Raw genomic sequence first — 13,138 nt, 5'->3', positions numbered from 1 at the left:
TTCTAAATGGTACTCGAAGGAAATTGGTTGTTTTGCTCTATGAAATGACATTATTTAGCATTTTTTAATATTTAGTTCTAATTTATTGACTTTACACCATCGGTCAAAAGAGTTAATGTCTGATTGAAGAAGAAAGCAGTCTTGTAAAGTTTGAATTATTTTGAGAATTTTGTTGTCGTCCGCGAAGAGCCAAAAACGAGAGTAAGAGAATGATATAGCAACATCATTAATAAACAAATTGAAAAGCAGGGGTGCCAAATGAGCACCCTGAGGTACACCCGATGTAACATCAATACTGGTTGATAAATAGTTATTTATCCGAACATTTTGTGTCCTACCAGTTAGATACGATTTAATAAATGAGAGTAATGGATCTCTTATTCCCGAGGCATGTAATTTATACATGAGAATTTTATGATCTACTTTGTCAAATGCCTTAGAAAAATCTGTATAAAGAACGTCAATCTGCTAACCATTTTCGAGTGCTTTGACAATAACCTGGGTATAATCTACCAGGTTAGAGGTGGCTGATCTGGCAGATCTAAATCCATGCTGTTCATCGATCAGTATATTCTTAAACATGGGCGTGATTTTGCTAGCAATTATAGCTTCAAACATTTTAGGGATACAAGATAATTTTGAAATGGGCCTATAATTGCTAACATCAGATTTATCGCCTGATTTAAAAATAGGCCTTATATAACTTATCTGCCTTAACCCTTACGCTGCTACGCAGTTTTTCAAGAATCTAATCAGAAATCCTCTTATTTATACATTTCAAAAATATTTTATCGAATACGTTGTTTTCCAAACACACTACTGTTTAATCAATTAATTGCAATTCCAAGAAAAATCTTCCATTTCATAAATGTCTAATTCAAGCCTAATGGAGTGAGCAAGATGGACAACTCGTGCCGCAAATAGACAATTTTCGTACAGCGGTTGTAAACCCTTTCTTAATTTAAAATAAAAACAAACAAACTGATCTCGTACTGCAATCTCAAGGCGCATTGTTATTATTGAAACGAAATAATTATTATAGTTTTTTCGTTAATTGCGGAGCAAAGTGCTCTGTTATAAATTATCAAACCTACCACTTCCATCAATGCATTTAAACAAAAATTGAGTAAAATATATCTTGAAATTTGTTGCAACAGAGAAGAAAAACATTTTTGCCAAGGGGATATGGAAGTCTAAGCATTTACAGGACTTATGATCTGTCATTGGCTGGTTTAAATTACCACTTTACACACTGCGAGATATTCACTATTCTGGGTATGTCTACACATACATATTCTGATTATTTTTACATTACCTCAACTCTTCCATCTGTTGACTTTTGCAAACTAAAAGAGCTGAAACCTTTATTGATGTCGGTAAGTTTCATCTGGATAAATTATTTCACCTCCTAGGTAATGCCTAAAATTACTTTAAATTTTTTATGCAAGTTATTTCAATCAACAATATTTTGAGTATGTCTAAATGTTTGTAAGGAGTTATTTAGATTGAAACCTAAAGGTAACCGGTAAATGTACAAAGAAGTGATATTATTTCTTGGTAGTTGTTATAATATAATTTAAATTAAAAAAAAAAATGTCTCACAAATTGATATTTCTTCTAAGAAAAATATTCCGTTTCGATAATAGCTAGTTCACGCATAATGGACTGAGCGAGATAGACAACAGTTGCCGAAATTACAAACAGCTGAGGTCAATTACATATTTTTTACATTTATATATATTTTTAATCTTACTTTGTTACTCTAATTAACAATTTAACTCTGCAAAGCGTCCTTTTTATTATGAACAAATTTACAAAATATATAATTCAAAATGATAACGGATAGTGAAAGTGATAAAAAAATAATAGTACCTCACCGAGAAACTCGGAGGCTTAGCAGCTCAACCTATTCCGAAAGTGAATATGACAATAACGATATTTTTTTAAGTGGTTGTGATAATAATTTATAATATGACTCTTACGAAGAGCACGAAATCGAAGAAGCTTTTTCTGAAGTATTTTTGGATCAATATCGAGCTGATATACCTCATTTACGCTTTGTTTGTAGAATAGAGTTTGTATGGTAATAATTACGTTTTGTTAGTAATAATTACTACCTAATGAACAGCTAAAGCATTTTGATTTCCCATTACTGTGGGTACCCATTATAATAAATTAACAAATGATTTTTTTACTATTCAAACGTCCTAATTGACAATCATTAGGTTCCATGGTGAATTATTTTTATGTTTTATGGCTCTTTACTTATTTGTTTATATTCTTAATTATGGGGTTTTCCGGTGATATAGGGACCTCACTAGATAAGAGTTATTATATTAAAGGTAAAGTATTCAATTAGTTATTCATTACGGAAGTACATCAATATTTTCGTAATCACTGACTCGGGTTTAATAGCGGGGAAAACACCAAATATAATTATTTTCCTCAAATATCATATAAGTGATTAAAAATCTAACTGTTAACATTAATTTATTTTTATTTCACTGTTTTTGGAATGTAAAAAAGTTCAGTTTCAGGTCCCGACTAGCTAGAAGTTTCCCGTGTTTAGTCGTTTCTCTTTTCTTAAAAGCACTGCAAATTTAAACAACATAAGTAAATTTATAATGAGGATGTTTAGAGGTTTTAAAAAAAAAATGTTAATAGACGAAGCTTTTTTTTTCAATTTTTATGTATCGTATTATCAGCGCTACGATATTTTAAAGTTTTGTATTTCTGACATTAATCCGCGTGTGACGTCGCAAGTTCTCTTCCGCTTTTTCTCGGTTAGTTCTGTTGATTGGTCCATTGACGATTAGCAAACCGGAAATTACCGGATTAACCCTCGTATCATCTTTTAAAGTTTTGTATTTCTGACATTAATCCACGTGTGACATCGCAAGGTCTCTTCCGCTTCTTCTCGGTTAGTTCTGTTGATTGGTTTATTGACGATTAGCAAACCGGAAATTACCGGATTAACCCTCTTATCATTGGTTGATTCATATGAACAAGTGACGTCGTTTAAAGTTGTTGGTTTTCATTAAAATATTTTAAATTATTTTTTATTCATTTTCAAGAAACTTTGCTGTACAATTTAATGCTTAAATTTTTACAGCGCGTAAGAAAACATTTTTTGTATAAAATTTTCCGTAGGGCTGAAATAGGTACGAAACTAAATAATAACCCGTCGAATAAGTCATTTGTATGTTTTGAAAATGTTTTATACCACTGACGGTTAAGTGCAACCAGCAGTTCCCGAATTCATTTACCCTTTTGGGGATTATGACGTCAGCATCAGTCTAGTTAGAACTTTATGATAGGGATTAACAACAACGATATATCGTTGTTTAGCAGTATAAGGGTTAAAACAGGTTGTACCTAGTTAGGTAGACTAGACATAATCCAGAGAAATCTATTACCTAAGCATGTACGTAGTAGATATAGAAATTGTAATTTTTTGTTAATTAACCATTATTATTATCATATTATTATATATTATTTTATTTTTATTAAAAAGCTTTCTCGTAATCAAGATATATGACATCTGTAGGATGACGTTTGTTCCACTCTCGAGTCCAAGTATATAATGCCTAAATTAGTTGATCAGTTAACAAAATAAGGTTATTGCAGCAGCTAGATAAAGGCACTGCTCTCTCTAAGTCGACGTCTCTGGTTACATGATAGTCTTGTTACATCATGGCGGCTAGATAACGGCACCGCTTTCTCATGAAACCATAACTTAACACAGATCTTCAAATGGTCGTTGATAGATAACGGCACCGCTTTCTCATGAAACCATAACTTAACACAGATCTTCAAATGGTCGTTGATATGCAGCGATCGGAGTTCTGATGCAGTGCTCGATGCACTGTTGGATCCAGATAAGAGTGATGTTGAAGACGAATTAAAAAATTAAAAAAATATCATTATTGAAATAATTTATTTACATCCTAGGATTAAGTACCTACAACATAATATTATATCCAAGATACAGATGTCCAAGTTCATTGGTGGATGGTCTTCGTGATAGGGAAATTTCACAAACTATGAATACCAATAAAAATATATAATTAATATATTACAATAGAGATGAAGAACATTTCAGAGAAGGTAATATAGAAGTCTAGGCATCTATAGAGCTTATGACCTGTCATTGGCTGATTTAAGTGGCCACTTTATACACTTGTAACATTCACCATTCTGCCCATATTTGAACATCTATATCCCTTCACTTTATGTAAAAGCTTTGTTACTATACGCACGTAAACATTATTCTCTACCTTCCGTTACAAATGCAAGAGTTACTGGATACTCCACCCTGATGCTGCAAAAAAATAAATACAACCTTCGGTCAAAGAGGATTGGCCTACTACTCGGTCAAAGTGTACAATCTACTTCCACTATCCATAAGGGCAATTAGTGAGTTCTCACAATATAAAATTGCTATTAAGAAATGGATAGTGGAAGTGGGTTGCGCGCGGATCAAGCCAAATAGGTAAAATGTATGTACTGTGTATGAAATTTGTTCTATTGGTCTATATAAATTGGTTATGTTTTTTATGATTATTTTAGTTTTTTATTGTTTGTTATGTTAATGATAATTAGGTTAATTGGATTAATTACGTTTTTTTATTGTTATTATTATGTTAATGTTGTTAAATAGCTAATCTCAGGCATGTTTCACATTTTGTAAAATGTTTCTCTCGGCACGGGACACCCCAGTGATTAATTTGTGATCCACTGTACCCGACCTAGAGTAAACGAAAATACGATAATTGAGCTACAGTGATACTTAATTTCAGCTTTTGTATTCAGACCATTACAAAATTACAGCCCTCCAAAAAAGGGTGATTCATGTCAGCACCCTGCCTCATACGTATTTTTATTATTATATTTGCAGTTTGTAAAAAAATCCCCACTCGAGGGCCATAATCCTGGAAATAAACACAGAATACGTTTGTATGAAGAAAAGTCAGACTGCATTTCCTCGTAATAACTCCCTAGGGAGAAAAGCCTGTCTACAAATATCTAGACTCACTCAAAACCCATCATTCATTATTTACTGTATTATTTACAACAAAACAACAAGAAATTTAACAATAATAAATAAATAATATTAGTAATTTTATTAATTAAAACTAATTTGAAATCTTTCTCTTCAGTCAGCGGCCGTCCCATACGTTTTTCTTTTACTTGTCCTTTTGCTCGTAGTCTGTGTACTTGGGGTAAGAGTAGAGGCCCTTGTCGTCCGTCTTCAGCTGAACTCCTCGCTCGAGCCTTTCGCTGGAGGCCTTGGCCTCCAGCAGCGCCGAGTTCTGCTGTTTCAGCTTTATGATAGCCAGGTTGTGCTCGATCTCTTCCAGCGCTGGCGGCTCCGACCTGGAACGCAGAAACAGTTCAGGTAGATAGGAGGAAACAAACTCAAACATAGTCGTAGTGGTTTAGCCGGACAATCGAATTTCTCTCATAGTTAAAAGCAAAACATTTAATGGGCATGAAATAAAAAGGGTGTTAAATATATGCCAGTAAAGACAAAGCGGTTTGCTTTCGAGCCTGCCTTTGGAATACCGGGGGCGAAATAGCCAATAAACATCTTTATTTATATTTTATGTCAAAGTGCGCCGTATTATTTGAAGGTTGGAAGATTTATCATTTATTATCATTTATCATTTATTTATTCATATATATGTACATTACAAAATAAAATATCTTAATTCATACATATAGAAATAATTAGGATAAAATGTTGTGTACGATCTCAATCGCCGACTGGGGACATTCAGGGTTATATTCTCTAAACAAAATGTAGAATCAACATTACAATAAATTATTTTATCATTTATTTATTTATTTATTTATTCACACTCTTTATCAAAATACAATTCCATATTCACTTTGCCCAGCTAACGAGGGTACATACCCCGTTCCAAGCTAGGCAATTACATTTTTATATATTATAATAGTTAACAAATTAATATAGAGCACAGACAAACAAAATATAAACTTATTCGGATACACATTTTGATTCATATACATACAGACATACACATATATACACACATGTATATATAAATATACACATATATACACATGTACATACACACACACGTACATACACCCATGCGCATACACATACATACATTCATAAAAACATAGACAATTTATTTATGCGAAACTTCATGGTTGTCATCTATAAATATATATTTTTAAAATTATTCCTTATTTTTTATATTTTATTTTTGACGTCCAGTAAGGTTCTCCAATCCGTGGCATGCATCAAATTTTCTGACTCCCTACGACCAATGTCACGAAAGAGCGAGGTCAACACCTTCCGTAACTTGACAACACTCCCGTCTTTCCACGATTCTGGCAAAAGGTTATGGACCTTTTTGCCGACGTTATAGTGTTGTCTCGATGCCAGAACAGTGTTGACCCCTTCACTTAGTATCAGATCCCTATTAGAGTATCTTGTATTATGGTTGTGGTTGACGCTTGGGTAAATGTCTCTCTTTATGTGTGTAACCAACCATCATGCGGGTGAGATTCATCCGGCTGAACCAATTCACATACTAGGCAACGCCTGAAAACAAAAAATGTTTTCCCTCTCTGTTGCAACAAATTTAAATATGAATAACTACTTTGGGCGGAAATCCAGCCAGTCTGCAAGCATTTGGACATACTCAAAACATTGTAGAAATAAAAATGCTCAGTTTCATATTGACGATTTAGCCTGTTTACCGTCTGTTGGATGTTAACTTAAGTTGGGTCTGTTTTTTCCAAATTGAAAAATAAGCACCAAAACTCAAACAAATTGGTAAAGGGTATACGTCGTTCGAAATAAAATTTTCTGCTCTAAAAGATCTTATTTTTGGATAATAATGTTGGATATATTATTTTATTTGATTACAAGCCTTCAAAATGGAATGTCAAGGAGACGAAAGTGAGCATTTTATTTTTATTTCTTTTTAGCATTTCGCACAAAATCTTTTACCTTCGGAACCTCAGCCATGATTCCCATTCAGCCGGCATCTCCTGGTCGAAACCCGCTTCTCCGGACGTAGGAGTGAACCATCGAGACGGCTTCCTCTTCCCGACGGAAGGATCCGCGGGGATCTCGAAATATCTGTTCCCCAAATAGTCTTCGCCTGTAAATAAAACAAGATCGGATAAATCCACCGACCGAACATTACGTAACGGCAAAATAGGGCCCGTCGACGTATTAATACATCAATGCCTGCCCGTCTTAAATCCACACGATTACGAAACCAAAAACAAGAAAAGGCGGACTGATCCCAATTAAACGACCTTGGTTAGAGGAGATAGCGACAAATGTTGAAAGTAAAATTTAAATCCTGTAAGTTTTTAGTAATTTGCTGTGTTTTAAAAGTTTAATTTACTAGTAATTTTTATTTGTGGAATTACGAAGACGACAGTTGAGTGAAAGATGTTTTTTGACACTGAATTTGAATTAAGTTAAGTGAAGTTTTAAGTATACAGTTGTAAAGCTTCCTTGAGGTGATTTTTCACTAAAATTGCGCTACATAAATCAGCCAAATAATATTATTATAAATACATAGAATTAAGAATAGTCCAGAAGGAGAGTAGAATCATATTTGAATACATCAGACTGTGTCCAAAAATTCCCCCACTATGCCCACTTTCACTACGTGCATTCGTCATGTCGCCGCGTAATGTTGCAAGATGGGAAAAAATAAAATCATAACACAAATGTAAGGTAATTTTTCTATTAATATGTATTTCATTGATATGCAATTTTGCTTTTTTTTTAATACACTGTTTAATTATTATGTTTATTGTTAAAAAACAAAAAAATTTAAATAAAAAAAATATAAAAAAAGGTAAAAAAAAAGCAATCTGTTAATTTATCTAAAATTTTATTGTGCACGCGGAAATATTGATTTACACAACAGAGTAGAAAAGTAAAGGGTCATTTAATAAGAGTAATTGAATTAATGAGCTTTGAACTTAAAATAAAAATAAAAAATATTTTACATAAAACGGATATTTTTATGTCATATTAAATAATATTTGTTGTTTTAAAGATAATGACGGTGAAATGTCCACGATAGAGTTGTTTAATCCAACATCCAATTTTCATTAGATGAGCAAAGCAGGGTAAAAAAAATAATACCCTGGCAAAACTAACGAAATTTCAATTTTGGTTCTTCGACAATCTGACAGATGGAAAAATAATTCACTTTTTAAGTAATGCATTTGCTACTTATACATTCATTTGCTAATTACACATGAAATGTGATGCATCCTGTTTCTTTAAGATCCTAGCAGTATTTCTGCACTTTAAAAGGACACAGCACGGCGGCATAGTTGAATTCGAAAGAATTGCGTACTGAGCGACGTCTACAAAGAAACTAATGGGTCAAAACGTAAACCTACTCATTTATGAGTAGTTTAGTCGCCTTCTGTTTGATGTGCGTATGCGGTTTCTGGACTATTCTTAATTCTATGTATAAATATACAAAAACAGTGGCAAACACAGAAATTAAAATTAAAGAAACACATTAAAAACCCATAACTTCAGCATACAAGACAAAATATTAAAAGATAATATTCAAAATAAAAGTATTATAATTGAAAAACATACCGACAAGTTTCCCATTCGGCTTCGTTACGCCTTTAAAAGAATTAATAAAGTTCGTAAAGACATTTCTCCACAAATGCGGCGTCCTTTTCGCCATACTACTCAGTCAAATACTGGAATAAAACAATAGTGAATTCTTTTACAAAAGGCTCTGCGTATTTTATATTTTCGTAGAGAATTGTAAAAATTTCAAAATCCTAACCTAACTTACAAATAATACGTCAAAATGAATCATAGACAAAGTACAAATCGATTCATTTAAAGCAGAGACATAATATTTATTGTTTGTGTTCGTAAATGTTTGATAACTTGTGGTTATGTATATCAAAATTTATTGTCGCGAATTGCAGAGGTTATCAAAGATTTTAAACGACTGTGCAACTTTTCTATTGTAAAAGTGTCGTTTTATGATAAATTGGAATATTGTGATTGTGACAGCTATAAAATAATCAAAGGTATTTCACGCAGATTTTTATTGACCCAACGATGTTTTGAGAAAGTCCAAATGTCTGCAGACAGACTAGATTTCATTCACTGAATTATTCATCATCATCATTTCCCTTTCCGCACCTAATGCTGCATACGGCACTGCATTGGTTCACCAATCGCAGCGTACCTTGATCATTTTTGTTACATGAAGGTAAAATGATCAGTCTTACGCTTCAGGTACCAGTTCAGGGACTATGAAATATTCTGGTGTGAAAATACCATTTTAATCCATATTTCATATCAACCATTTCGGGAATCGATATTGCTAGGATCTTAAAGAAACAGGATGCATCACATTTCATGTGTAATTATCAAATGAATGTGTATGTAACAAATGCATTACTTAAAAATTGAATTATTTTTCCATCTGTCAGATTTTCGAAGAACCAAAATGAACATTTCGTTAGTGTTGCCCAGGGTAGTATTTTTTTTACCCTACTTTGCTCATCTAATGAGAGAACTAATGAAAATTGGATCTCGGATTAAACAACTCTATCGTGGACATTTGACCGTGACCCTTTACTTATCTACTCTGTTGTTGCAATCAATATTTCCGCGTGCACAATAAAATTTTGGAGAAATTAACAGATTGCTTTTTTTTTACCTTACATTTGTGTTATAATTATATTTCTTCCCATCATGCAACATTACGCGGCGGCATCACGAATGCGCGCGGCGAAAGTAAGGTATAGTGGGGGAATTATTGGAGACAGTCCGATATATTCAAATATGATACTACGCTCCTTCTGGACTATTCTTAATTCTATGTATGTACATATACAGGGTGTTCATTAAACCCTGTCACATCCGAAACCACGATGATCAGTATGAGCAAGAAGACATATTGGCACATTAAAATTTTTTTTTAGAACCAATAAAATTTAAAAAGATAAAATATCTAAAAAAGTAAATGGTTGCTTACTTCTGTAGGGAAAGGGGGGAATCTGATACTGCGCTGTGCTCCCCTCACTTCTCCCCTGCAGAAGCAAGCAACCATTTGTTTTTTTTAATATTTTACTTTAAAAAAATTTCTTTGTTGTAAATATTTTTTTAAATATGCTAATATGTCTTCTTGCCCGTACTGATCGTTGTGGTTTCGGATGTGACAGGGTTTAAAGAACACCCTGTATAAATACATAACAAAAATGTATAAAATTGCATAACTATAACAATAGAAACAAGTAGGTAAATACGCATAACCAACCAAAAATATTAACGAAACATATATATTAATATGAAAATGCAAAAAAGAAAAACATTTTCAAACATAGAGAAAAGTTTAAGAATTCAATTGCGCAATAAAAAAAAATCAGACTCGTTTTAGAACTATCAAGTCCAGAACCAAATATATCAGCCTTGTCCTCATACTGATTACCATATCTGTGGAGCCTAGGGATAGGCGAGTGCGTGTGATAGTCGGTCCTAGAACTTGCAGAGCAAAAAGGAGATCTGTGGCGGGTATGCCGACCAGGTACACGGAAACACACCAACCCGCAAATCTAGACAGTCAATGAATGAATTGATCACTTTATAAAGTAATATTAGGTCAGTTAGGATTCTTCTATCGGAAAGTTTTACAAGATTTACTAAAGAAAACCATTGACTATAATTCAATAAAGCGGCTGAAATATGTAGTTTCAAATTAATATATTTTAGAAATTTCTCCTGGACACGCTCGAGTGAATCAGAATGTACACAATAATGGGGCGACCAGACCGCAGAAATACATTCTATTATATTTTTTTACCATTTAATAGATGTCTTCGAATTCATTGCATCCGATGCTAACTCCCATATCTTGGATTGAAGGCACTTGGAAAACTGATAATGGAAATGGTTCCTATCCGACTATCGACCCATTTAGCTATGGGGAAACTTTGACTTTTGAATGCGCAGGTAATTTTTTTGACTAATTTTCAATATTTTTTATTTGCACCACAACAGGCCAGGGCCCAATGAGGAAATTCAGTGGTCTTTTTATTTGTTAATAGACTATTCAACTAAGCCAAAAAGATTTTTTAAACATTTTTATGTATTGTGTTATCAGCGCTATGATTTTTTAAAGTTTTGTATTACTGAAATTACTCCGCGTGTGACGTCTCAAGTTCTCTCCGCTTCTTCTCGGTCAGTTTTGCCAATCGGTCCATCGACGGTAAGTAAACCGGGTGGTTGCGCGAGTGGTTGGTGGGATTGAGTGGTTTGTGGCTAGATGGACCGCCAGTGGATGATGGTCCACCTATCCTACCCATCCTGTGATCTCCCAACTTTCAATGTTTGTTTATTCTTCTCCTCTCTATGGCCATGGGTAGCTACGGTTCCTGTGAGAACAATTTTCCATATCCATAGCAACCAACATTAACAATCACTTTTTTCTCTTTTGATAATTTGTATTGTCAACAACCGCATGTTCATTTTTTATCTGCTCTCATCCGCTTGTCTTTTAATCATCTGCCCGCATCCGCACACTTTTACATTTTCTGACCGCCGCGCCGCCACATTCATCTATATATTTCCCAAATAACTGTAGTGAAAGTGCAGTGTTCATAGAAAAAGGGAAACACTATCCAGAAGCCAGGACTTGGAGATTTATTATCCGGATTCCTGTCCCTGATCCCCTTTTCTTACTTCCCGAAGGTAGGATTTTTGTCTGCTGTAGTTTGTTTGGCCGCATACCGTTCTTGTCTGCATCTGACATCATCGCGCAAACACATCTTTTCTCACCCCGCAAAAATTAACACAGATCAACGATTCCAGCTGCAAAATGACGATTTTGCTTAAGTTTGATTGGTTTTGGTCTACTGGTTTTGTTGATCTTCGCAAAAACAATGATCATGGACAGCGGTGGTTTTGCTTTTAACCCCCTCAATTATAGAGGTGAATTACAGCACAGAGCATCCCTCATCGGGAATCGAACCCGGAACCTTCCGTGCATGAGTTATGTGCCTTAGCCATTACACCACGGAGGCCGCGTTGTTGGAATAAAACAGCGGACGCCACATCATATCTCAATAATCTGTTACATGAAGGTAATGTGATCATTCTTACTCTTCAGGCGCCAACCCAGTGACAATGAAATATTGCAGTGTAAAATATTTAGTTTATTCAGCTCAGTGGTTTTAAAAAAAAAAACAAGATTATCTAACAAAGACAAATTTTAAAAATAAAAAAAATTATGTATCAAATTAGCGGCGCTATGATTTTTCAAAGTTTTATTTATTTATTTATACTTTTACATTGTTTGTATTCTTTTTTATACAGAATAATATTCCCCGTGCCGTGCCGAGGGAAACATTTAAGAAAATGTGAAACATGCCTAAGATTAGCTATTTAACAAAGTTAACATAACAATAACAATAAAAAAAACATAATTAATCTAATTTACCTAATTATCATTAACATAATAAGCAATATAAACTAAAATAATCATAAAAAACATAACCAATTTATATAGACCAATAGACTAAATTTCACAAACAGTACACACATTTTACCTATTTGGCTTGATCCACTCATCGATCCGTGCGCAACCCACCTCCACTTTCCATTTCTTAATAGCAATTTTATATTGTGAGTATTTACTAATTGTCCTAATGGATAATGGAAGTAGATTGTACACTTTAACCGAGTAGTAGGCCAATCCTCTTTGACCGAAGGTTGTATTATTATTTAATTTTTTTTGCCGCATCAGGGTGGAGTATCTAGTAACTCTTGTATTTGTGAAAGAAGTTATGGAAGGTAGAGAATAATGTTTCAAAATTACTCCGCCCGTGATGTCACAAGCAGGCTTCCCCGAAACTATCATTGGTTGATTTTGTGAAATTTAGTTCATTCTTCAACAATTCCAATACATCTTGGCATAAAATAGATTAGATTTATTTATTTATGACAAAATACATCGTTTTTAACTTTATATATTTATTTATTTTATTTTATTTAAATCTTAAAGTAGGGCACACATATCATACATATTGTTATGTGTGTTCTAATAATAACATTGCAAATATATTTAATTTATAAATTGTTTATCACATA

At 33.5% G+C, this 13,138-nt stretch overlaps 1 protein-coding gene across 1 annotated transcript; it reads right to left on the bottom strand.

Moving 5' to 3' along the window:
- Positions 1 to 3,920: 3,920 nt before the first annotated feature.
- Positions 3,921 to 8,839, bottom strand: LOC148283044 (NADH dehydrogenase [ubiquinone] 1 alpha subcomplex assembly factor 2-like). Its single transcript, XM_088224140.1, has 3 exons — positions 8,621 to 8,839; positions 6,989 to 7,142; positions 3,921 to 5,376 (listed from the first exon to the last, which is right to left on the bottom strand). The coding sequence occupies exons 1-3, from the start codon at positions 8,712 to 8,714 to the stop codon at positions 5,187 to 5,189; spliced, it is 438 nt and encodes a 145-aa protein (XP_088080266.1). The 5' UTR covers positions 8,715 to 8,839; the 3' UTR covers positions 3,921 to 5,186.
- Between the last annotated feature and the right edge of the window lie 4,299 nt (positions 8,840 to 13,138).

The sequence above is a fragment of the Micrasema longulum genome, unplaced genomic scaffold (genome assembly GCF_059751315.1).
Source record: "Micrasema longulum isolate JH-2025_06_02 unplaced genomic scaffold, ASM5975131v1 h1tg000267l, whole genome shotgun sequence".
NCBI lineage: Eukaryota > Metazoa > Arthropoda > Insecta > Trichoptera > Brachycentridae > Micrasema > Micrasema longulum.
The sequence above is the reverse complement of the archived record's forward strand: the minus strand, read 5'-3'. Positions and strand labels throughout refer to the sequence as shown.

Excerpts from the sequence above, each read along its gene's own strand:
- LOC148283044 (XM_088224140.1), bottom strand. The coding sequence starts at position 8,714 with ATGGCGAAAAGGACGCCGCATTTGTGGAGAAATGTCTTTACGAACTTT. Across the intron at positions 7,143-8,620 it reads GCCGAATGGGAAACTTGTCG|GCGAAGACTATTTGGGGAAC; the intron begins GTATGTTTTTCA and ends TTTTATTTACAG. Across the intron at positions 5,377-6,988 it reads TCATGGCTGAGGTTCCGAAG|GTCGGAGCCGCCAGCGCTGG; the intron begins GTAAAAGATTTT and ends TCTGCGTTCCAG.